Below are 24,745 nucleotides of genomic sequence, written 5' to 3'. Positions count from 1 at the left end.
CCTCACAATCTTAAAAGCAGAGTTTTGACATAGATTTCAACGAGGATAGGCTCTTATGACAGTAGTGAGAGTTTTCTTTTTCATTTCAGTGGAGCAAAAAATTGTCATCATTTCAGTATTCAGTACACCACTTTTTTTAATGCAATACTGTGGTCTCAAACAAAACTAGTTAAATCCAGAACGTTTCCGTATCTACCAGCAACTAAAGGAAAGACTGAAGGAAAGAATGTCTCATACTTAGCTAGTAACAGAGGACTTGAAAAGATAGCAAAGAAAAAGAGATGAAGAATTAAATCATAAACAACATGAGCAATTTAATTACAAGTAAGCATTGAAGCCTTGAACCTGCACCACTTGATACTAGCCCACAAAACTCCACTGATCTGAGAACTTGAAAGAATGAGCCTGTAACTCTGGAAGGGAGTAGCTTATTTCTGTTTCCTACCACAAGACAACATCTACTACTGGTGACAAAAGTCCACTCCTTGCTTGGTTAAACAAGGAAGGTCTGAGCAGCAGGTGCACTGGAACTCTGCTCGTATTCAACATACTAAATAACGAAACAAGGCTTCCTACTGTGCTCCATCTTTCCCAAGATAGAGGAAGCAACTGCTTCTTGTTGGGAGGGAATTGAATTGCTATCAGTTCTGAAAACGCGGAAGGACAGACTGCCATTAGACGCTTCGTTAATGTATCAGTTCTCTTATTCATAGCATCGAGTTCCATTGTGAAATTCCAAATACACAGTTACCCGTGCCATATCCGTATCTTCAATGGTAAATACTTCTAACCGCCATCATTCGGCAACTCGGCTCTCGCTCCCAAGTAACACTTTTTTTGAGTATCACCAGCTCCATCTGGTGGATATTCTGCAGAATATATTTTCTTCAAGGGAAAGAATAGGATTTTCTATTTACCCCTTTAGAAATATAAGCATTAAAATGTCCAATATTTAAATCCTTTTACATTATATTAGCATGTGGGAAAGGTCAAATACGCTGAAACGTCCATTTTTATTCGCAATTAATTGTCTAGGAGAGGTTTAAAAACCTCTCTGTATGAAATGGAATTTAATTGGCCAGTGACCTTTCCTAAACCGTAACGTACTGGTATTGTACATAATCATGTTGGCTCTGATTGTGAAAATTGCTTTTCAAATGAGAAAAATAAATAAAATACATAAATAAATTTGGACCCGTTAGGAATAATGGCAACTGTAACCTAGAGAAGACCTAGAAATGTGCATATGCGATACAATTTGATGCAAGAAGAACAAGATGGTATGAAGTATGACTTAGTTGCAAGATAAAAGTAAACATAAAGTGTAGAATAGATTCAGAAGTAAAGTAAGGGACTAAGAATCAGATAACCTCTTCCTGGCCCTGATCTTCTGTGGGACCATGCGCAAGTCACCCCATATCTTTAATACCTTGGTTTCTCTATCTGCACAACAGCAGCAACCATAGAAACCTAGGCAAAGACTCTCAACTCCCTGACATTTGTAAAATCATTTGGAGTCCTTGGACAGATGCAAGTATGATTATTGTTTGCAAAGTGCTTGAGCAAATAATCCCTACATTTTCCCAAGAACATTCTCAACTGTATTGACAAACCCACAGCTCTTCACAGTAACAAGTTCAAAAATTTTGCAAGATGTTCAAAGTACTTTGCCAATATTAATGAAACTTACTAAAAGAGAAAGAAAGGGAAACCTCAGCTGAACTTTCAAGGGTGTTCATTTGAAAGGGTTGGCTACACAAACCAAAGATCTCATTTCAGAGTTCACATATCACCAGAAGTAAGAAAAACAAAGGAGGAGAAATACAAATATAATGGCATTGTTCCTTCTCTGCATTATAATTCTAGCACTTAAAAGTCTCTTTATTTCAGATAAGTTTACCTATCACAGATGCTGCAGTCAGGAGACACAGCTCTGTAATCTACCACACAACAGCAAGCAATGAATCAGCATCTCCGAGACAGTCTTGTCTGGCAGAGCTTAGCACCTCTCAGTGTACTGCTGGTCCGTATCTATTCTCATTGCTTAACTCACTGAGTCCTGTGACGTTGCAGTGGGTTCTAGCGTTATGCTGGACGTTTTCTGATTGTAGTGTTTCACCTTCTGTTGACAGATATTTGTTAAGAAAAGAAATATGCATCAAAGTAGTGAAACCTAACTAAATTGAGGGAATTTTAAGAAACCAATTAGGAGAAAAATTCAGTGCTCTCATCTGCCTACCAAGCACTAGATAAAAATGCAGCTGCGCTTTTTCCTGACAATCTATATAGAAGAATAGGGCAAAACCTGTAACATTTTTATTGATTTCCTGGGGATTGCCAACAGGAGTTACTGTAATGCTCATGCTAGAGAAAGATGACACCATGCACTCTCACTCACAGACTGTCAGGAGCACCTCATCCCTCTTATCTGTTGATTATGACATTAGCTTCAGTTCACGCTCAAATGGGAGATGTGTCAAATTAATCATTAGAAACAAAAAGCTTCTGGGAAGCTACAAATCACTACTCTACCAGCAACATCTAGAGCCAACAGTCACCAGCCTGCCATGCCCTCTTACAGTGAGAGGCAAATGAAAGTTAGCTGTGACACAGCCATTACCCAAGTCTCTGTCCAGAAGCAATTACACAGAGAATTCCCACCTTTACCAGCTCCTTCAGTTACAGGTTCTCTGTTTCTGCCAGGACCAGTTATCACAGTAATATATTCCAACTGACCAACTCAAGTCACACCAATCGCCAGAGATCTGACAGATGATGGTGGATTTTCTTCACTACTTCCTAAATTTCAACAAGTGACATTGATAAGGGGATACATAATGGGGCAAGGACTTCTCATTTTTTCCTCTTTCATAGTCAATCTCCTAACATTTTTGTAGTTGGGATCACATGAGTTAGCCATCTCTCTCTCCTGACTATAAAGGCACAGAGACACCAAAAAAGACAAAAACTGCTCCAAAACACACATGCTAGAGTCAAATGAGACAATCAAAAACTACAATCCCACCTGACCTTGCAGTAATAGGATCACATCAAGATTAGTCTATGTCATAGATTAAGCCCACTAAAGTAAACTAATCTTTCTGCAGTCAGCTAAGACTATATGTTCACTCACTAAGCTGCAAAAAACTCACGAGTGGAAAATGGATATCTGCTGGGATTGACCATCTAGGCTGCAGCTACATGAATGTTTAGCACACTTACTGCTGCACCACTGACCTTAAGGTGGCTTCAGAAAGGAAAAGCTCTTTAAACAGGTTTTTAAACTATATTGTGATTGATTAAAAAAAAGTATATTCAAGCCAGCAGAGCACTGTTATACTAAAAGGCTCTTACAGACTCTACTAATGCACATTTAGGCAGTCAACTTTTTGGCTGAGCAAAGCAGCGCAGACAGCTTCCACAAGAAAGAAATTACGCACTTCAGCACGAAGATGCCTTGCAGGCAGCAGGACAGCCTTCCTTTGGCTGGCAGAGAAATATTCATTCAGACTGCAAGCAACAGGAAGCTCTGAGCTGTGGCACCTCTGAGAAGGAATGGCACAACCACTGTGCTTCTCTGCCCATGAATACAGCAGCTGGTGACTCTGCTTAACTGCAAATGTACTAGCCCACTTCTGTCCTGCCATCAGTCACTTTGCACAGTAATCACCAGAGTGCCACACTGCAACATGGGTGTTTCTTCCCTGCTGAGTACCATCAAACTACTACTTGCCCAATCAGTAAGAGCAATGGCATTTGTCCACCTGCATCTGGGGAACAAGGTACATCTGTGGACATTTTCTTCCTCTTAGGAAGTTCCTTTGTAGCACATACATCCCACTTCTCTAGCAAATGTATTTACCAGTCTGCACATCTTTAGGACCATTCTGCCATCTCAGTCCAAACTGCAAAATTTAAAACGAACATATCTAAGTGTTTGCAAACATACATACACATATATCCAGTCAATATATTCCTGCTTATTAGTGTATTCAAAGAAGCCTTCCCCACATGTCCTCAAGAAATTTCATCGTCATGTGCTACAGGACAACAGAAGTGCAATGAAATGAAGTCTTCAAGAAATATTTTATGAGTAGATAGTGTCTTGAGACAAAATTCATAAATAATGAATGAAGTCCAAGACTAATTTGACCGAAGATGAAGAAAACTTCTTCATTACCAGAAGAAATTTTAGTTCACCAAGAAATACTGTGTTTTGTGCTGTGCAATAGAACGTGCTGCTTTTTTTCTTTTTTCATTAGCAATTACTACAGCTTTCTGGGCCCAGTCCTACATACCTTACAGGTGTTGAATTCTCTACATATAACTTACCATAGTTCAGAAACAAAAGCAGTGCATATTTTAGGACTTAGGGTCCACAGAGTTAAGCATAGACTGGCTTTATGCCAGCCCTCAGCAGTAGGCTGAATTCTACCTTTAATGAAGTCGATATGAACCAGGCTTTTCCAGGATCTGCAGGATCAGGCCTTCTGTTAATTAGAAAACTGTTGTTATATTGTTTCACTGCAGCCAAGTAATTCTCAGCACAAACACATTTTAATCAGAATTTTGACATTTGCTTTAGTAGGGAATAAGCAGATACAATAGGAATCATCCAAAAGGACAAAATAATGCAATTATCATATGGTTGTATACCTGTGACATAAATCCAGTCAAATGATTCTATTTAGCTCTTTGCACATGCAGGCAATAATCACCTCTTTGTTCTGTGTTTGAACAGTATCTAGCTCAACAGGGTCCATTCCTTAGCTTTCTGGGATCATATCAAAAATAGTTAAATCAGTACCACCACGTGCTTAAGGTTTTTGTTTTTAATCAAATCCATTGGGAAGGTAAGTGTACATTACACTACTCCCACAAGATTCTGCTAAAAATATCAGTATTAAAAGGAGAAAACACATTCAAGGCAGTAATATTTTTGCATCCATTAACAGGATTATTATTCCCTAATAAAATTCAGGAAACTGAACACCAAAGGCCTATTTTATCAGAACACATCTAGTTGTAACTGTGAATGAAAAAAAATCCCAAACTGAACAAGAAAGAAATGTGGTGATATGGTAACTTGAACCATTAGTATTTTTAAGATGAAAACTTGGCCTCAGCTTGATGCAAAAGGTTTTCATTTAGTTGTGATGGAAGTCTGACAACTGGCTTGAAAAGGGAACAAGACTGAAAGCAATGATTTGTAGCTTTGAACACATGCATATGCAATTACTCCTGATGACTATATACCTGATCGACTCCATTTGCAGACACTTATCCTGATGTGACTCTTGCTTCCTAAGGTTAATCCACATTTTATCTGAGATGTCCTTGCAAGATGAATTCTTGGAAGAACTATGTTTGCTCACAACTTACTTTTGAACTTCTAATTTCCAAACTTGTGTGATCTGAGGAAAGAGTGAAGGCACATGTTGATATCATTCAAATTGGTATTACTAGCAGAAAACTGTATATCAAGCAAGATTTCTGCACCAAAGTTAACAAGAAGTTTCAAGCAGAGAGGCACTTTGAAGAATTTCCCATTGACAACCCTGTAATTGGTAGCTAGGGTTGCAAAGAGAACATTTGAGCTGTGTATTTATACTTATGATACACATGGGTGCATAAATACCCAGCAAAAGAGTGAGTCCCCACAAACTAAAACAGATATAACCATGACAGACCGAGGTTTTATTGCTGCCATCAAGCTCTCTTTGGTTTGGCTGATAAACAGGGAGTTGCTACATCCATATTCGCTAGTGCTTCCTGGCTGCTGTGCACTGATTCAGTCCTGCAAAACTCCCAAGCTCTCATCTCAGTAACAATGAAGGGTAGGCAGTTTCTCATCTGAGCCACTCAAGGCCCAGCTGGTGACGAGGCCCACCGCCAAGCTCCATTTCAGCAGCCATGTAACCAATACATATTCAAGGAAAGCTGCTGTATTGATCTAAGTTGATTTTCTGTTATGTGTTCAGCTCAAAATAAGTGTGACCATATTAGATTCCGGTGTGGTTGGGTAAAGTGAGATGAACTGCAAATGTTCAGAAATCTATCCCTTTGCTTCAGGTCAAGGAGGACTGAAGAGATAATCATGACAGTGCAACAAAAATAACATCAATTAGATAAAATTAGTTAATTTCAAATCTTTGCCTTGCATCTTGCTTACAGCATCAGCCATTTTTCACTCATCATCTATTTTGTTTACTGCTCTATTTATCAGCAGTGTTTTCTTCCTCAAGTATAAGTACTAAAGAAACCTGAACTTTGATAAAGCATCTAACAAGTACATATCAAAAGATATGTATGTACCTCTGTACTTTTTCCTCAAGCATGTTTCAGATGGGTAAAAATTTACTTTCATTATTCATTTTGAAGATATGAAAAAGAATCCCTCTCTTCTTTTAACTACAAGAAAGACAGAGAATGCTTTGCTTAGATAACATATTCCAGGTATATAAAAATGTTATTGTATTAAAGGAATAGCTCAGATTCAAACTACTTAGGATGAATTAAAGTGTCAGAAGACATACTGGAAGAGATAGCTACCACTTTGGAGAAAAACCCAGGCAGCTCTCATCTCACCAAAAGGTAGAATGAGCCTTTTTAGCATCCTGCTTTGCAAAAGACCTTCCACCCAAGCAAATGGCCACTAAAACAATGGTAGAAAAGACGACCACATTTCTTTTCTCAGTTGCACCCAATCTGTTCATTTACCTTACTGTTTTCCTTAAAATAGAAAAATGAGAAGCACCTACCTTGTCAGACTTGAAGAAAGCACCATATCCTTGGGATGTACGTTAGTTAGATATAGTAAGATAATGTTTAGTTTAAAATCAAAGTATTCCCCACAGCCCTTAGCATACAAAGGTTCTTTTAGCTCTGCTAGAGGATGGGTAAACACCTACTCAGGGTATTAGAAAAGGCTAATTCCTAATTCCCTCGGCTAAGCCTGCTTGCTGCTATGGACTACTACAGGCTTGATTCCTGTTAGACACTTACTGGTTGCCCAAGGTGACAGTGCTGTGTCACAGGCAATTGGGAAAGTGATATGGTAAACGGTTTCTAAAAATTTAGCTTTGAGTAAAAAGATCAAATTAATAAGTCTGTAGCCTTTTAAGCCTAAAAAACAAGCAGGTAGTTATGTTTTACTTTTCCAGTATTAGCTGATATGCAATAAAGTCACATACCCTCCTTTCCATTCACAAACTGTCACCCAAAGAATCAATGACAGCAGATTGGAGCAGGCTGATACTACTCCCTGGATGGCAGCAATTATAAGAAGAGGAGAAGGTCAAGACATGTCAGAAAAAGGGGTGTTTGTGTTCATTTTTCAATTTTGGGTGTAGGCCAATTAATCTTTTCTAATCATGTAACTTAGAACCAGGCTGATTACCAAACAATAGAACAAATACTAGGAGGGGTTAACACCTGTAACTGCCATCTACAGCAGGAACAAGAACAATGGTATTGATTGAAGACATGTTGTTTGAGGTTCCTTGCTACTTTGAAAAGAAACAAAAACCTAGCAACCTAGCTGTAATCATAATGAAACTCTCATGAAACAGCTGGAAATGTCATTATTCAGCAAGGCATCCTTCAAAGCATATGTGAGCACAGACACGGAATTTAACAAGATTTGTGCGTCACAACTTGTTTGTATTTCTGTAAGGGGAAATTTTGTATTTTATGTGAATTTTGGCAAAAATCTAAATGAGGCATTTTTGGTTCAGGTTGACTTCTACCATCCTGGAGTATGTTGCTCAAACTGTATTGTTTGTTTCAGGTAATGTTGAATAATCTGTACTCACCTAAACTACTGCATTTCATTATAGGATATGCAGCTGGCTGCCTATCTACCTATTCTCCTTGGTGGCCTGTGCTAAGTATCTCATATAATATAGTATCTCATCTGGCTGAACTGATAGGATGCCTTCTGGAAGCCACAAGAACACAATGTGACATGAGCTGTCCATGAAAGTAGCCCTGGAGAGAAGCAGCATGTAAAGCTTTCCATCCACTTCAGGACTAAGTTCACTGTTTTAACTTGGACCTCCTACAAAATGATTTCTTGAACCATCCATTTACATGGATTTACATTCCTGCTTAAGTTCAAATCTTAATAGGCTGTTTGGGGATCATAACGGTTCCAGCTAGTTCAAGTCTTAACAGTTCTCTGGTCTTTTCCCCTCATCCTTTTGTAACAGACTGATCAGTTTCCATTTCATTTTCTAGTATACACTCCAGACAGTTTGTCTTTGATATTTAATGAGACCTTGGTCCCTGCCTGATGCTTTTGGCTAATATATCATTACAAATGAGAAATAATAATTAAAATATTGCAACTGGACATAATTGCATCACAGACTGCAGACAAAGAATTCCATTTAGAAAACACATACATGAACTAGTAATCCCATTTTGATCAACCTCAAATTTGTCCTTAACTTCAGCAAGTCTGGTACATCAACATCTTCCAGAAAAGTAAAATATTATGAGAGCCCATACAGCAAAAACTGTAACTTGCAATTACCCACCTTCAGTTAGTCTGTAGCATTCAACTACCTACTTTACGAAGTTAAAACAATTAGATTGTGCAGCAATTGTATGTAATTATGTTAATTTTTAGACACTCCCCTGATATTATGGTTCCATTAGAGAATATAACGTGTGCCATGGAGAAACTTGGAATTGTGAAGTAATTCTTTAGAAGTTTTCTTCCAGCTATTCCAAGCAGGAATCTGTGCAACCATGACAAAAGAGAGAAAAAGGAAAGAAAATCTGTTCTCATCTAGCCATTCTTTCCAGGGCTTCTCACTTCCTCCTTTCTGGTTTTAGAACACCAAAGAGCTCTCAGATATGGAGACATCTGTGTCTAACAGCAGCTAAGGCTTTTTTCAGCAGGAAGTACCACTACACCCATGAGCCACAGTCCCCTTTCTTGCTGCTTTTCCCCCAAAGGACGTCTCACGAGAATTTAGTTAAGAAGAACTTTCTTAAACATATTGAGCACCTGCGCCAGAAAAATCACATTCTTAACTGTAGGTATGTGATTACTTACACAAAGCAATCTTTGCAGGACAGAGTGCCAGATAAGAAGCTGCCTTGTGAGTAAACCTTTCCTTTTGCTTTTTTGATGGAGAGAAAAGATGAATTTAATGGGCAGATGAGTTTCCACAGAGGTGACAAGACAGTTGTAGGAAAAGTTCTCAAAGTCTATCAGGTGTTACTCTGTCAGTAGCCATTGAGTTCTTGTCTGAAATGCACAGAATAGCACACTTCCTATAACTGAAATTACTCTGCTGTCTGCTGCTTTTGAAACAATGCTTTAGTTTCTATAACTGGGAAACCATTTAAAAATTAATCTACTTTGCAATTACCAGACTCGAATAAACTACCTTCAGAGTCTCATTTTCTGCACAGCAGCACATGGCAAAGCAAAAGACAGCATTATACAGATTTCTATACTGTTCTAAATGTAATTCATTTTAGTTGTTTCAGTGTCCTAAAGCAACTAGAAAAGTCATAATTAATGCAACCACAAACAAACCTTTAATTATTCTTTACATTTTATGCGTTCTGGAGATGGATCTTCCCATCTGGTTTCTCACAGTCTCGATGACACACACTGAGTCCTTCTGTTTTAGGCACGTTTCTTTTTTTTTACCACTTTCCTGTGTGTCCAGCCAAGCTTCCCTACATCATTCACATCATCAGGCTCCGGCAGATGGAGCCAGCAAGCCTCTTGTTTGGCTTAGACACAAGGGAAAGATAAACAGGAATCTAGTCATTAGACTAGACCGCTGTTAACGGGACTAGCTGATAAGTTCTCTTGTGCAAACCAAATATCCCTCCGTGATTTGTTCTTCCTGAAGCAAATTGATGGGCAGTTTCTCCTCTACTCTCCTACTTTAAATCATTGATCTCGTATCAGTACTTTGCTTATCCCTTCTTCACAGATGCACAGAAGATAAAGGCAGACATGGAGAAGGCAAGGTGGCTCTGTACTTCAGTAATTTTTTCTTTTCATGGTCAAAGTCACAGTTTACCAGGGTACTAATTCCCTACTTAAGCAATTAGCAGTCCCAGATGTTACTAAACTGCAAAACCATGGATCTATCTTCACCTAAACGGAAGGTGAAGTGACACATTTCATTTAGATCAATCTGGCAGCAACTCAAAAAAAAAGAAATAGGTCAGAACACATCTTGCTGGCACCCCAGAACAAGACTCAAGAAGGACATGAAGATTATGGGAGAGAGAAGAGGATTAATAAACTGAATTTGCAGATCTTGATCTTTGTATTGCAGAATGAGACAAAGCTTCCAACACTGAAGAGGAAGGAGCATGTTCTCTGAAAGTTCTTGTTCCTTGGCTGCATCCTCAGCTACAGTAATCATTTTCTTAGGATGCTAACAGTGCAATATGTCCCAAAGCAATGGAAATATCTAATCTGCTCTTCCACAGAGCCTTTATTAAAGATCATAAACTGAAAAAAATTCTTGCTGGAACATTGGCCTTTAAAGGGAGTCTCTGAAAATGGGAGTTATCAGCATTCAAAAATATTATTTCCCTCTACCTAACTAAAGTAAAGTTGAGACTGTGTAATAGGTTCAATCAGATAACATGATATCTCCCTATACACAACTGACTATAGCCCTGCTCTTCATACTGTTAATCTTACTCCCCCTCTTTGACCTGTTGGGCCATACACCTAAACAGCAACTGCCAAAGTGCAATTATACCAACAAAGGCTGGAAAGTCCAGAGTAAGAATATGTGGCCTACAGACTACACATTACTTGCCTCAGTAACTCTTATGGCTACATACAGATAAAGGCAGATTCTGACACGTAAGTTTATTTTTCTCAGAAGCAGATAGTGAAAGAGACTCCTGCAGATATTTTTTCAAAGTAATTTTCAGGTAATTTAATTTTTATTAAAATCAAAATTTTATCAGCTGGTGAAGGAAGTGTTGCACTAACTGAAATGAGAGTAATATAATTACGATCAGTTGAGAGAGGTTGTGGACACTGATCTGTTTGAACTGTATGCCATTAGGCTGTCAGCAATGTAAGAGCAATTGATGTAGCAAAATCTAGACAATAATAAATGAAGAAAGCAGATAAATATTATTAAGAACAAGCTACTGTTACAACAAAACTACATTTCACAGGCCCAAAACAAGAATTCTGCCTAAGACCCTACTGCCCCTCTAAGGGTCTCTGAGACAAAGAAAACTGCTGTAGCCAGAATAATACCATTAGCAGTATCTTGTTAGAAAATTAGACTTATAGCTGGTAATAACAGACTCTTAAAACTATTAATATTATTACATTAACTTCTGGAAAATACATAAAGAGATTTATAGCTACCATAAAAGACGATTGGTTCACTGCTATTGTTAGCAGTGTCAAACCTAGGCATTAAATAATGTTGAACTAGAACTAACCTAAGAAAACCTCTGCTTTTAACTAGCTCATGTTAAAAAAAAAACAAAACAGAAAGAAAGAGAGAGAGAGATATTAATGTTCGGTTTTGGTTAGTGTTCACAGATTCAGAGAATGCCCAGCCACTGCTCAGGATGCTGGACAAAAAGGTAATAAAATAGGTTAAGATCCCCAGGCCCTCAGACTTCTCATAGAGCACTTGCCAATTCCCAGTAAGGCATTCAGAATGTTCCAGTTCCCACCCTGGCCCATCAATCTCCCCCTGCCCCCCCCCCTACTCTTCTTCCTCCTTACCAGAAGGGAAGCAGGTGCTTTACTGCATTTGGATGCAGACTGAGAAGGAATCGGGTGATTCCTAAGCCAAAGACGTCTCTGTGAGCAAACCTTCCTGGCCCAACCACGTGATCTTATTTCTGAAACCCAGGTCTACCTTTTAGGCAGCTAGCCCACATCCCAGCTCTACTGCTCAGTGCTTTTGTTCTTAAGCTTGCATAGAGGAGAATTTTAAAGTCACTGTCTTTCTCATCTGCAGGGACAGTTTGGCTTCTGCCTGCTGTAAACAGACCCTTCTGTGGTCTGCACAGGTTCTTGGTGTTCCAAGCAGAAGGCAGCCAGAGCACGCAGTGCTCATAACACCTCCACTGCAGCCCATGTTACAGTGCAGTCTGGCAGATACACTGGCACAGAGCCATCATCTTTTCTAAAAGAGTCCAAGGAACAATCAGACAAGGGAAAATATATGCTTTCCTTCTGGAAAGGGTCCTGCTAAGGGACAGATTCCATGGTCAGAGGGACCATGTACCAGAGAAAAGCTGATCTCACAGGCATTTTCAACTATGTGACATATTTGCTGGAAATGGGGTGGGGTGAGGATTCTGAGAAGTCTTGAAGAGTTTTGGGGGGCTTGGGCAATGACTGAGGCATTTTTCATAAGCTCTGAGAGGCATTTCATAACACAGAATATGAATAGTGCCAGTGTGGCCCCTACTGCAGTGAGGCAGCCAGGCCATCTAAAATGGCTGACACAAGAAACAGGGACACAGTCAACACATTGTTTGCTCCTTTTCCTCCCCAAAAGATCCCTCCCAGTCACCTCATGCGACACTGTTGCGGGGCAGCTTTCCCTTTCATCCTGAGCACAGTTCAGTGATATAGGTAAGTCATATACGGGATGTATGATGTGATGCTTGTCCTCATTCCCTCTAGTAGACAGCTCATGACTGAGCTCAACAGTAGTAGTATAAAGCAGAGAGGAAAAAATAGCTCTGCCTCCTACACATTAGTTAGCTTTCAAATCTCTGCAGTGCATCTGTTTTGACATCTCCAGAGGTCTTAATCTATGTTAGAAACTAATTAAAGTTATGAGGAAAGATTCTCACCATACCTTAACACATTTACCCAAGGTAAAGGGGTCTGAGAAGCATGAAGTCAGGCAGAGCACAATATGCTGGCAGCTTCTGAGAACCTCAGTGACAGTTCAGGCATAAGAGGTCTGCCAGGGACAGGACCACAGGGCACAATGTTGCTGACCTATGTCAGACATGAGATACTATCTACGTACTGTAAATCTTCCTAGCTGATGAAGCTGTCTAGAATCATAAAAGTGGAAAAGTAATTTAAGTCATCTTCCCCCTTGCTAGGTTGCAGGTCTTGTGCTCTGCTTCTTATGGCTATGTCACAGTATGGGCCAAAATTGACATGCTAAAAAACATGACTATCAATTAAAAGGTAAGCTGATTCTTAAAAAAAAAAAAGAGAGAAAGGAAGAAAATACTGGCAGTTGGATTCCCAAGCTGATGCATTTGTCCAACAGTGCTAAACAGAAGCTATTGCAATAAAAAGTTTTACTGCAACTCTTACTGGAATTACTAAAATTAGAACAAGAGGAAAAAAAGCATCCTCATTTGAAGTGATTAGTCTCATTGTTTTATGATTTCAGCTACACAACTAGCTAACCGATTATTTCAGCCATCAGCTGTGGCTTAAATGGGATGTTATCAATGTTGACAGGCCCACTTACACAGAGGAAACAGACTTCTGCACCTTTTTAGAGGAAACAGACTTCTGCACCTTTTTGTATATAGCTTGTAATCCAGAAATGAACAGATGACTGTGTGCAAAGTCTGGTTCTCCTGATTTCACACTGATGTCAGCTCTGAAACCAACATTTCCTTCATTCAAATTCCTTAAACACTGGCCTACTTTTCCATATTTGTATTCAGAACTCAAAAACTGGAATAAACACAGAAATACTGTACAGCAGGTGTTGTGCAGATCAAGATCTTTGTTCCTACTGGGATAGGTGGGGTTTTGTACTTTAATTGTGCTGTTAAGAAGTTAACATGAGTCACTGCCTCTCCTCTTTCCTGCCTTTCTAACGGCCTTGTACTATACCAACAGGAGTATGTACGAGGGGCCCACGGGTGTAGTAAAAAGAAACTTGAAGAGTCCCCGCAGAGATACCAATGCAGCTGGTGATATTTCTAATCTTGATTTAGAATGACAATACCTAAGAACTTGCATTACTAATAACAACAAGGAGGAAAATAGATAATGCTAACGAATCTCAGAGAATCCAAATTAGGAACTAAAACAAAAGTACCCCAGCTGATTTCTTCTGAGTGCTGGCACTCCAACAGTTACTTGATAGCCAAGGCAGAATAAATAATAAGCTAAAATTATTTTTTTAATTAATCTTGGAGGGGGAAGCAGGAAGGGAATGTAAGTTGTCTTTGTGGAATGTTGTCAGATGAGAATTAAAATTCCAGTCTTTACTGAGGCCTCTGCTGGAATGTGCAAAACACTGGGTACATTCCCCTCACGCACATACACTTTGTGTTTTATTTTTCCATGGCATGCTGCTTAAAGGCTCACAGCTGCATTCTTACTTGGTTTCTCGGTCATCTTGGAACATAAACACAGTGACACCCAAAGTCGCACTCCTTAGCCCTGGTGCCTTGGCTGAAATAGAAGCAGTTTCACCCAGAAGTGAGATACATCTGAAGGTCCATGCTGGGACTAGGAGGAAACTGCTGTGTGGGATCATCTTGAGGTTTAGTCTACTGCCTCCGCCAAAAGCTTCTCAAACATGCTACCAAAGATGGTCTAGCAGATCTTCAGTGGTCATCAGTGGGACAGTGTGAGGCCCAACAGAGCTCTAATTTCACTTTCAAATGGTTAGAATTTGGCTTATGCTCTAAAACACCACTGTTAATATTCATCATCTATCACAATGTTGATTGCAGTTGATACCCAGAGCACTTACCTTTCACAAACAATAGAATATTCTTTCCAGGGACAGAAGAGGAGGAGGAGAGGGGAGATGCCGTTTTTCTTCCCATGGTAGTTTCCCAGAAAGTGTAGTCTGAACAACACAGACAAGGAAGGCCTGTAGAGGGGACGAACACATCCCTTCACAATAGAACTGTTCCACAATTCATAACAGAATGATATAGATGTTCTTCCTAATACCAAATAAACAAACTATACAGGCCACTTATTGTAGGCAACTATTCAATAAATCACAAAACAACATTGTGCGATAATAAAGTCAGACACTAATTACTGACTCTTTTTACAGTCTGTTCCCACTAAAGTCAAAGGCAAACTTCCAAGAAAAGTATAAATGGAGACTTGAAGCTGGATTTGTTCAAGTATTTTTTCAACAGATGCCTTACAATGCAGATAATGCTTTAAAAAATGTCACTGTATACCTTAATGCCATTTGCTTTGCTGAAGATGAGTGAGATTTGCAACTCTGAAAATTCAGCTAAATATTATCTGAATTTCTAGGAGCTTAAATAGCTTTGAAGAAATGCATTCATGCCTGAAATTCACCCTGTGTTGGGGCCAGAAGAGGATTTTACCAACTCTATCGGGAACTAAGGTATACTGAGGCCTTGTGATGTAATGAGCAGCAAATCTCATCCTGATCACACTCTTTAAGGTTGCACATGCCATGTTATAAATTAGTGTTAAAACCCAGATGCTAGAATGTAACTCCCATATGCAAGAGCAATATAATAGATCACAGTACAGAGCCAGGCTATACATAACAAACAGCAACTCCTCACGGACCCTGTCAAAAATTATGTTCCTGGAAGCCCCACAGTGCCAAAGGAGATTCCGCTTGTATGGGAACTTTACAGAGACTACAACTACTGTACAGTTAGCAAGGGCTGGCAACACTGAGTCCTGTCCACGTGCCTTATCACTAAGTGGAACGAGTCATTAGTCACTAACTGCAGTTTCTGTTGGACTCACTGAGAGCAATTAGGCCAACAGTCAAGTTAAAATTTAAACTCATAGACACAAAATGTCATTTTTCTAAGAGTAGTTCAAGTACACTTCAAATTCCACAAGAAAATCTCTATTTTCCATGGCAGAAGAGCTTCTTAGCTCTTGCAACACTAAGCATATTCAAGAAAGCACTGTGCTCCAGATGACAGCCACCAAATAACACCTAAATCAATCAATGAATTCCATGAGCGCAGCCGCTAAAGAAGTCAGTTTTCTATGGATTTCTTATGGCCTCACTGCTGCATAATAATACATGAGCCCACAATACAGTCCCCCTATACAATTATTTGTTCTCTTCCATGCTATTAGCCTATTTAGCCTCATTTCAGACGCTGCTTCACTGCTAAAGCCAGCCAAAATTAGCCACGGGAATCTACAGTAGACAGACAAACAGTAAGGTTGTGTTAGCTCTCCCTAATTTAGGAATCTAGGCTAAAAATAATCTATCCTCTGCACAGCTATTGTTAAACTGCTGTACTGCTGGGAAAGATCAGGAAGAGAAAATTCTTAAAATACTGAGCATGTCTGCTCTTCTCTGAATACAGAAATCAGAGTAAATTCTTTTCTGCAGGCCGAAGTCCAGTCAGCCTAGGAAAATATAGGACTCCCCAGATCTAATACTGCGTAGCGCCAACAGAACATTGCCTGAGTCACTTCCAGAGAACAGTCCCCAAGCCTACGTTCCCAAACATAAACAGGCCTATCCATTTATTTGGAAAGTTAATATTTAACAGTTCTGACCTCAGTTACTGGGGCAGCCTGTGTTTCCTCAACACAGCATGGAGAAAAGCAACTTGCTTCATTGGAAGACACAGCAGAGTGATGAGCCTTTTGTGTTCGCAAAATTCACCCAGGTTCCATTTGGCTGAGTTTCCATCCAGACCTTAAAAAAAAAAAGTCAGGAAGAAGTTAAGCTTTAAGTCTCAAAAAGAACATATAGTCAGTTGTCCAAGACATGCCCACTTACAAAGCCAATACTGCTACTAAATTATTTTAGACCTGGGTAAAATCATTTTACTTCTCCATCATAATTTCCCTGTTAAATGAGGCAATAGTACATACCATCATTTCCTGCAATGTATTTTTCAAGGATTATTTGTTATCTATAGACTGCTGAACATCCAAGTGGCCAGAGTGAACTGAACATTATTATTATTATTATTATTATTCTGTCATCAAGAGCAGAAAACTGAGCATATTTGACAGGTAATTCGAAGTGCATGTGGGCAGATATTTTGTAGCCCACATATTCACTTTCATCAGTTATTTATTTTTCTTAAGGGTCTCAGCAAAACTGCTTACATTTTTCTTGAAAAAATCTGATATTTAAAAAGCCATTTATTTAATGACTTCATGGGGAACCTTAAACTATTAAAGTTCATTCTTGGAAAATCCTTTTTGTCACAACTTGCAAGCTTGATTCTTCACTTTCTGATTACTAACTACTCGTTCGTTACCCACTGAAAACAGTAGAAGCCCTTGCAACAATATAAGACCTCAGTTAAAACAACAAAATTAGTCACGATTTACATTAACAAAAGTGAAGGAAGAGTTACAGACTACAAATCAGACCTAAATTAAGAATGGAAATTTTGCCAAACACAAAAAGGAGCTTTAACTACACTCACAGCTATACCTATTGTCATGTCTTACAGCTGCATTGTTCAATACACTGATGAACGCCAAGCACATCTCGTTTGTTTTTTTTTAAATCCAACATAGTTGATAACCTCACACATTCTATTACTCTCTCACTAATATTTACATCAAGGTAAGATTATACGGGTGCAAAACCACTTGTTCACAAAACCGTCCAAATCTAATTACTGTCTCAGATATACTAAAAACAAAAACAACCCATAGTATGAAGCCAACCTTTCCAAACTTGTATAACTAGCTTTTAAAAAAAAATTATGACTAAAATTTATTCTTTACCATATCCCTTTTGTCAATGTAAAACAGGTTAAATTCTGACAGATATTTTTTAAATGTATCCTTTCCTTCTGTCGTACTAAACATGCTTGAAAAGGAGTCCGAAGTGGGATTAAAAGTGAAAGAACATATGGCCCATTTTACCATCAGCTGTGAAATTCTGACCTTTTATTGTTTTCTCCCAACTATAATCTTCTCTTTATGTTGTTTTTTCATTACGTATTTTCAGCCATGACTCTGAAGAACTTTTGCAGTCATTAGATAGATTCTGCACCTCATATAACAGACAAAGTGACATCTAAAGTATTTTTCATAGTATGCAAAATAATAATTGATCAAACAGTCCAAAAGCAAAGAACACAAAATAAGTCCAAGGGCAAAAAGCGAGAGTGAAAGCTTCTGAAAGTGAGTTCTGAAAGTACCAGAAAATTGCTGTCCTTTGAAGAGTTACAATCTGGTTTACTGTGTTTCCTCTGTTAGTTCACTGAGCACTTCTATTCAGTGTTTTGGCGCGATGGCGGGATGATATGAAGTCAGTATCTTGAGTGATGATCCACGCAGAGTTGCCCATGCTAACAGGCCAGTCTTCACGGGAGGCTTTGACACCATAAAGAGTCAGCAGTCAAGTCTAACAAAGGCCAAACCTCCTATGAGCCAAAACATTCTGACTGAGCAAAAAGCACTACAAATCTCCCTTACAGTGTCGCAACAACAGACAGCTAGGATAAGCCCAAAAGAAAAATATGCTGCAAATAGTAAGCAAAAGTCAAGGGAAAACAGAAGATTTGTTGTTTTTAGTAGCCTCCAATGGTATGATTTTTAGGGAGGCTAAGTGAAGTATAAAGTTACTGTTATTCTGCTGAAACCAAAGGCAGAATATGGGAATGCAAAGAGCTGAAGCCTGGCAGATCAATCAGGCCTGCAGCACAGGTATTCTTATTGTCACATGAAGCTGAACTAAGCAGTTGAGCTCTTCTTACACTCAGAAATATAATTTTGTATTTCAGCTTTACAACAGACAGACCATAAACTCCAGACCAAAATTCCTCATGCTTCAAAACAAACTTCAGCAGGTAAATCCCCTCTGGCAACATACTGAGATGACTAGTCTCAGTACAGTGACTGATACTGCATAGCATAATAAAGGTCTGTGGATATGTAGCCCTCAATTTACTCAGCTCAGCTGTGTTCAATTTGTCAACTATTCAAAGAAAAGATGACACTCCAGAACACGGATATACAAACAAGGCTACCCTTGAATGACTTCCTCATTTTGTCCGTTCATTTAAGGACGTATGGGGCAGTCAGCCCCCTCACCAAACAACATTAATCTTTTTATCTAGTCTCAGAACTATGCAACTGTGTATGTGTGTGGTTCTAGAGACCTGTATTTATCAGAACAAATCCTGTCACTAGATACCATTTATCTATGATTATTTAACATGTTGTGAGAGAAGCCCATGTTGTAATGCAGTGGGAATTTACTAGCGGACACTTTTGAAGAGTAACATGGTGCCACAGTCTCAAGAGGTTCATAAAGTATTTGTAGAGCAAATCGTCCCCCTCAAAGAGCAAAGGGCAAAAGCATTACTAATGCACACTTGAGACTCCTGTTCTAATGCTGTGGTTTAAAGTGCTGAGGGTGTTCCTGCACTTAAGAGATTACTTTTGCTCTCTTCACCCCAGACACCCTCAAGGTAAACTCCCTCTGCCACTGGCTGATTTGTTATATATTAAAGGAGCCAGTAGCAAAGGGTATGGGGATAAACACAGCGTTTGTCCTGAAAAGCGAGCAAATCCCCTAGCACCCAAGCAAGCTGTAAAATTAATGTCTCAAAGACACTCCCAGCTCACTCAAACTAAGTGACTCATGCTCATCTTCTGTAACACAGCTTTGCTGGCAGAGGCATTAAAGCAACTGGCTTTATTTCCAATGTACTTCACACTTGGGCAGTTGCTGATCAGAGGAATATCACTAGTGCCAAAAGCAGTTGGGTGGCAGAGTGCATGCAACTGTGGTGCAGGGTAAAGGAGGACAGAAGCTGTTCTGCGTAGTGGAAACAACCTGCTGCTTTTCAGATGAAGACTGCAGGAGAGGTGCAAAATTGAGAGTCAGATGTGGACACTCGCTCTCCTCATCTCCTCTACTAGTGACAGAGATGGGGCGTTGCTTACTAGATTCATCCTTTAAAAATGACTGACAATATGTAAGTAACTTGGGCGAGGGGAAATTGCTGACACACTTCAATGGACTTGGACTGAAACAAAGAATGAATTTTTTTTATGACTAACAGGAGTATTTCTCATTGTATTGAAATAAAAAGCATATAGAAATTAAAGTTCCAAGGTGAAGGCTAACTACTGAAGTAATATTTGTAATATGCAGCAAACATACTGCAGTATTTTTGAAGGAAGTAAAGGAAAAGAGGAGATACACATTCTCTTCCTCTGCAATGTCTTTCTGGCTAGGTTCACACAGGATACTAAAGCAGATGGCTCTAATCCAGTATGGCAATTCCTATTTCTCATGCAGCACAGCCTCTTTTTCTTTGATCACAAGGGATACGCAAATACATTACACTGTTACACAGCCTTTACAGTGAGACAAAGGCTCTTCACTGCTTTTACAAAGTACGGTTTGTGTGTAGTAAATGATACCCCTCTGTGGAAGGAAAGTGTTCCATTCCTTTCTCCCCAGATCAGAGCGTGGGTGGACTGCTGAGAGAACACACGTCGGCGGTTTTTTCTTGCGTATTTACCAGAACGAAGGGGAACATCTTGCCTTCCTAGTTAAGAGATTTCAGTGCCTATCCCTAAATCTGTGGGAGGAGAAACACGGGGGACGTGAGGAAGGCACCGTTCTCCCCTCAGGAGAGAAGGGACAGAACAGAAACCTCACTTGCCTGCAGGGCAGAACACTACCGTTTCTTCTCCCCTTCCGCGCCAGCGGGAGCTGCGCCAGTGTTCGTGGCTCTGCGGCGGCGAAGGAGGGACCACTTCTTCCTCCCCGTCTGGGGGAAGGGCTCACGCCCATGCCCGCCCCACGCACGGCGCGCAGGTGGCCGAGGCGCACGCAAGCCTGACCCCAGCCTCCGGCCTGACACACGGGCTCTTCCCCTGCTCCTCTGCCCACAGTCTCTCAGCCGAGACAGGCTGTGGGGAGCCGAGCGCGGCGCTGAGACCGGGGTGCGGGCGGGCCCGGGCGGGGGCGCCCCTCGCGTGCAGAGGGCGCCCCGCCCCCGTCCCGCTATTAATAGCGCGCTGGCGGCCGCGGGCGCGGGGCACCCGAGGACAGCGGCGGCGCCCGCTTAAACGGGCAATGGCGCCCTTGCCGGCCCGGGCCTCCCCTCGGCGCCCGCCCGCCGTCCGCCAGACCTCGCCGGCCGCGGCGCTCTCTGCCGCCCGAGCCCGCTCCGGGCCTCACCCGCGGCGCACACCGACCGCGGGCCCCTCGCGTTGCGGCGGTGGGGCTCACCCCGAGCTCCTCAGGCAAGGCAGGCCGCCTCGCCGCCGCCAGCTCCGGCGGTTTGGGCCCTCCCTGGCCCTGCTGCTGGCTGGGGTTTGCTCCTGCGCGTCCGCCCCTCCCCGCCCGAGAGCCTCGGCGGTCTCTGCCCGGCTCCCTCATTGCTCCTCGTGTTTTGGTTGCTTTAACGTTGAATATATTCCAGGCAATCTGTTGAGACTGAGCCTAGTAAACAAGGATATTCTGGACATGGATATCAAAAGCACTCACATTTCACATACTCCCTCATTTCTAGCAGCGAGAAATGTGAAAAGGAATGTATCTGAAGACCAAGAAGAAAAAGCTACTGTGGTTTGATCTTTTCTACACCAATACTTGCGCAAAAACTTACCTAGAGTAAGGCCTGACTGATGGCATACTGCTTGCAGCGAGGTATATACATCTGCAGTCGAAATTTCCACTTGACTGGGTGTTGATTTTGTCAGGAGGAAAGTGGCTGAAGAGGAGAGTTTGCCCCTCTCTCATGTGGTCCTCACTGTAATTTAGAAGGTTGGGATAACCCAAACAAACAAAGACCTTCAAAGCCTTAAGTAAGTGTTCAAGCCTCTTGGTTTCTGCTAAGACCAGTACATTACCCTGTATCTTCTGAATGCAAAACACATGCTTTAACTAAGGTACAACCTTATCATCAGAAGGGCTTCGATCTTATCGGCCACTATCTGCACAACAGCAAGGATCCAGTACACCTTTAATGTACATCTTTGAATTTGCAGCTCAGCATGCATTTCACCAGAGGGTCACTAAGAGGGGGAATCCATATTCTATGACAAGGCCTACAGAGTTATTCTCAGCTATGTACCTAGCTTACCAGGAACCTACATTAATTGCCCATTTCCACCTCTCCCTCACTCTCAACAAGCCACAAAAACTTGGTACACTATAGTCAATCTTTAGGGCTTAAGCAGAAATTATTGGCATTGCCCTTGGCCTAACTGAATTAAGTCAACCTTGAACTTTGCTAGATGACTAAACTTACGATGTAGTCAGCAACCTTTGTGTTTCCCCAAGTCCCCACTTAGTGGTCTGGACACAGCATTCTGATACGAGCTGCTGACTACTACCCTTCTTCGTACTTACTCTAGCCCGACCATGTGTGGAAGCCAAATGAGAAGAGAATGAACTCAGTGTTCCGACTAGCTGGAAACCTTGCTGTTGCATCAGGAGTGCCTACCTATCTTACACCTAGCAGCATTATCCTTAGTTTTTGGAGAAATTAATTTAATCACAACAGCAATAAAACCTCCTGCCCTCACATCAAATACCCTAATTTGTCTACTAATACCCTAATTTGAGCTACCTTTTGCTCCATTTTCTTGCTGCTGGTATCACCATGCTTCTCACAGACTGAAATCTAAACATGCCTTTTTTTGACCCTGCTGCAGGGAACAGACTCAATTCTATATCAAGAGCTCTTTTTCTATATCTGCAGCTCTTTGGCCACCCAGAGGTATATATTCTCACTTTTTATGGGTTTGGGATTATTTCACACATTGAAATTTATTATGCAGGAAGAAAAGAAACATTCGTGTATACATTTTAGCCATGCTAGCCTTTGCGTGTCTATGTTTTATTGTATGACCTCACCATGCACTTGCAGTAAGTATACACACAGATACACAGCTCTACAACTGCTTTTACAATTACTATTATCTCCACAGGCTTTTAAGCATTTAACTGACATGGTGGCACAATCACATGAAATTTACCAATACCATGCATTTTTGTGTTTATTTTCTTTTTTTACCATAGTTGGACTAAGTCATTGTTCAGGCAGATTCATCACTGGATATTGCCCTTCCCGGCATCTAATATATTGTAACCTGTTTCCACTATGTCCATGGATGCTCTCTTCACTGTCCTAGTGGACTTTACACACCAAATCCTTTCTACAGATCAAACTCTTTACTCAACAAGAGTTAAAGCACACTTTGGAGTTACAGAAGCAAACATTACCCCCACCTTACCCCCTCCCCACTTGCCAGAATACCCTGCCGGCAGACAATATGTTTTGATAAGCCTATTTACTGCATGTGATTTTCTGACGAGTTATGGAACGCCTAGTCCACCAGACCTGGAGCCAATAACCTTGACTTTCCAGTTTTCTATGCCACATACATCTGAGCTGGAATGCTCTATTTCAGTTTTTAAACGCACGGTTACCTTTGCACCAACATGGAGTGAAACCCGAAGGGGCCAGAACAGTGGAAATAGAGGAGCTAGTCTATATAGGCCTCTACAAACAAGAAGAGAGTTAATGGGATTCTGCCTGGAGCCACACACATTTAATTTGAAAGTATCCAAAACTGTTGTTTCTCTTGTAAAAATCAGCTTGTTCTGGCCAACATTCTTTAAGAGGTCTTTGCCAAGTTATTAACCATGCTTCATCAAAACAAAGTATTGTGCAAAGCATGTAAACAGATGCCATAAAGGTTATGCTGTTATTCTTTCCAGCCCCAGATCACCCTTGTTTTAATAAAGAAGTTTCAAGAGGAACATCTAATTCAATTAATAGGATTCTTTCGTTTTTGAAATTATGTACATACTTTTCAGATGCATCACCAAAGTTTAATCTCCAGCATGCATGCTGAAAATAATGCACGAAAGTTCACAGTGCACCAAAGTTACATGCAGATGAATTACATATTCCTGGTGAACACAACAGTGAATAGACAGACTACTGAGACAGGAAGTCTAAAGCAAGTCAAAAACCAAAATAAGTTACTTGGCCCAAACAAATTCAGAGATAAACTAACCTCCCTACTTTGGGATAACATATTTTGATTAGTAAACTTATTTAGTCATGTGTGTATGAATGGGTAACGGTAACAGAAAAGGAGGGGAAGAGTCCTTAAAAGGGAAGGAAAACAAAAGAGGGAAGGGCTAAATTCTGTAGATCATGAGATGGAGTGGGACCAAAGGAGGATTGGTACAGTACCAAGACAGGCGATACCAGGGCCTGTCCTTTTACGTGGCTGCTGATCACCAGTTGCCACCACACACCACTAGATATCTCAGATGTCCGAGTCTGATGTGAACTGTTTGTATGACAGTGCTACCTGGACCATTACAAAGCTGTGTACAAGGAAGACGGGTCAGTCTTTATGCTGAACAGTGGGGAGGATTCCTTCCTTACATGGAAGTTTACACATACATCACTCATTGTTGTCCCATTCAGAAATAGGAGGTTGTGCCTGGTATCACCACGTTCATCATCCTAGCCAAGCCTCAGGAAGGCAGAGGTACCGTCTGCATCTCTGGATATGGTCCAGACCAGACCTCAGCTGTTGTCTGGGATACTCCGGGAGGTAACATACACACATTTTGCTTTGGGATCCAGACAATTCTGGCAAATCCATGTACTTTTGGAAACAGCTGCTCCTCTTGTCAACAACAGCAGTTAGCCTATACAAAGCAGGGGCTCCTGGGCATCTGGGCCCATATCACCCTCTGGATAACTAAGCCTTAAACACCCTCCTCCATGGCCTGTACAGATGGCATTCTTGGCTGGATTGTTAGAGAAAGAAGCCTTGGGGACTCCT

The 24,745-nt window shown here is 40.8% G+C and overlaps 1 protein-coding gene across 1 annotated transcript in view; it reads right to left on the bottom strand.

Annotated features, from left to right (window-relative positions):
* The window catches only part of TRPM1 (transient receptor potential cation channel subfamily M member 1), a 114,336-nt gene extending 93,619 nt beyond the window's left edge, over positions 1-20,717 (bottom strand). Inside the window, exon 1 of the mRNA XM_068410745.1 lies at positions 20,606-20,717. Within this exon, the coding sequence (XP_068266846.1) occupies positions 20,606-20,717 (112 nt within the window). The remainder of the gene's footprint in view (positions 1-20,605) is intronic.
* Positions 20,718-24,745: the final 4,028 nt, after the last annotated feature.

Source organism: Nyctibius grandis, chromosome 11, assembly GCF_013368605.1.
Source record: "Nyctibius grandis isolate bNycGra1 chromosome 11, bNycGra1.pri, whole genome shotgun sequence".
Taxonomy (NCBI): Eukaryota; Metazoa; Chordata; class Aves; order Nyctibiiformes; family Nyctibiidae; genus Nyctibius; species Nyctibius grandis.
The sequence above is the reverse complement of the archived record's forward strand: the minus strand, read 5'-3'. Positions and strand labels throughout refer to the sequence as shown.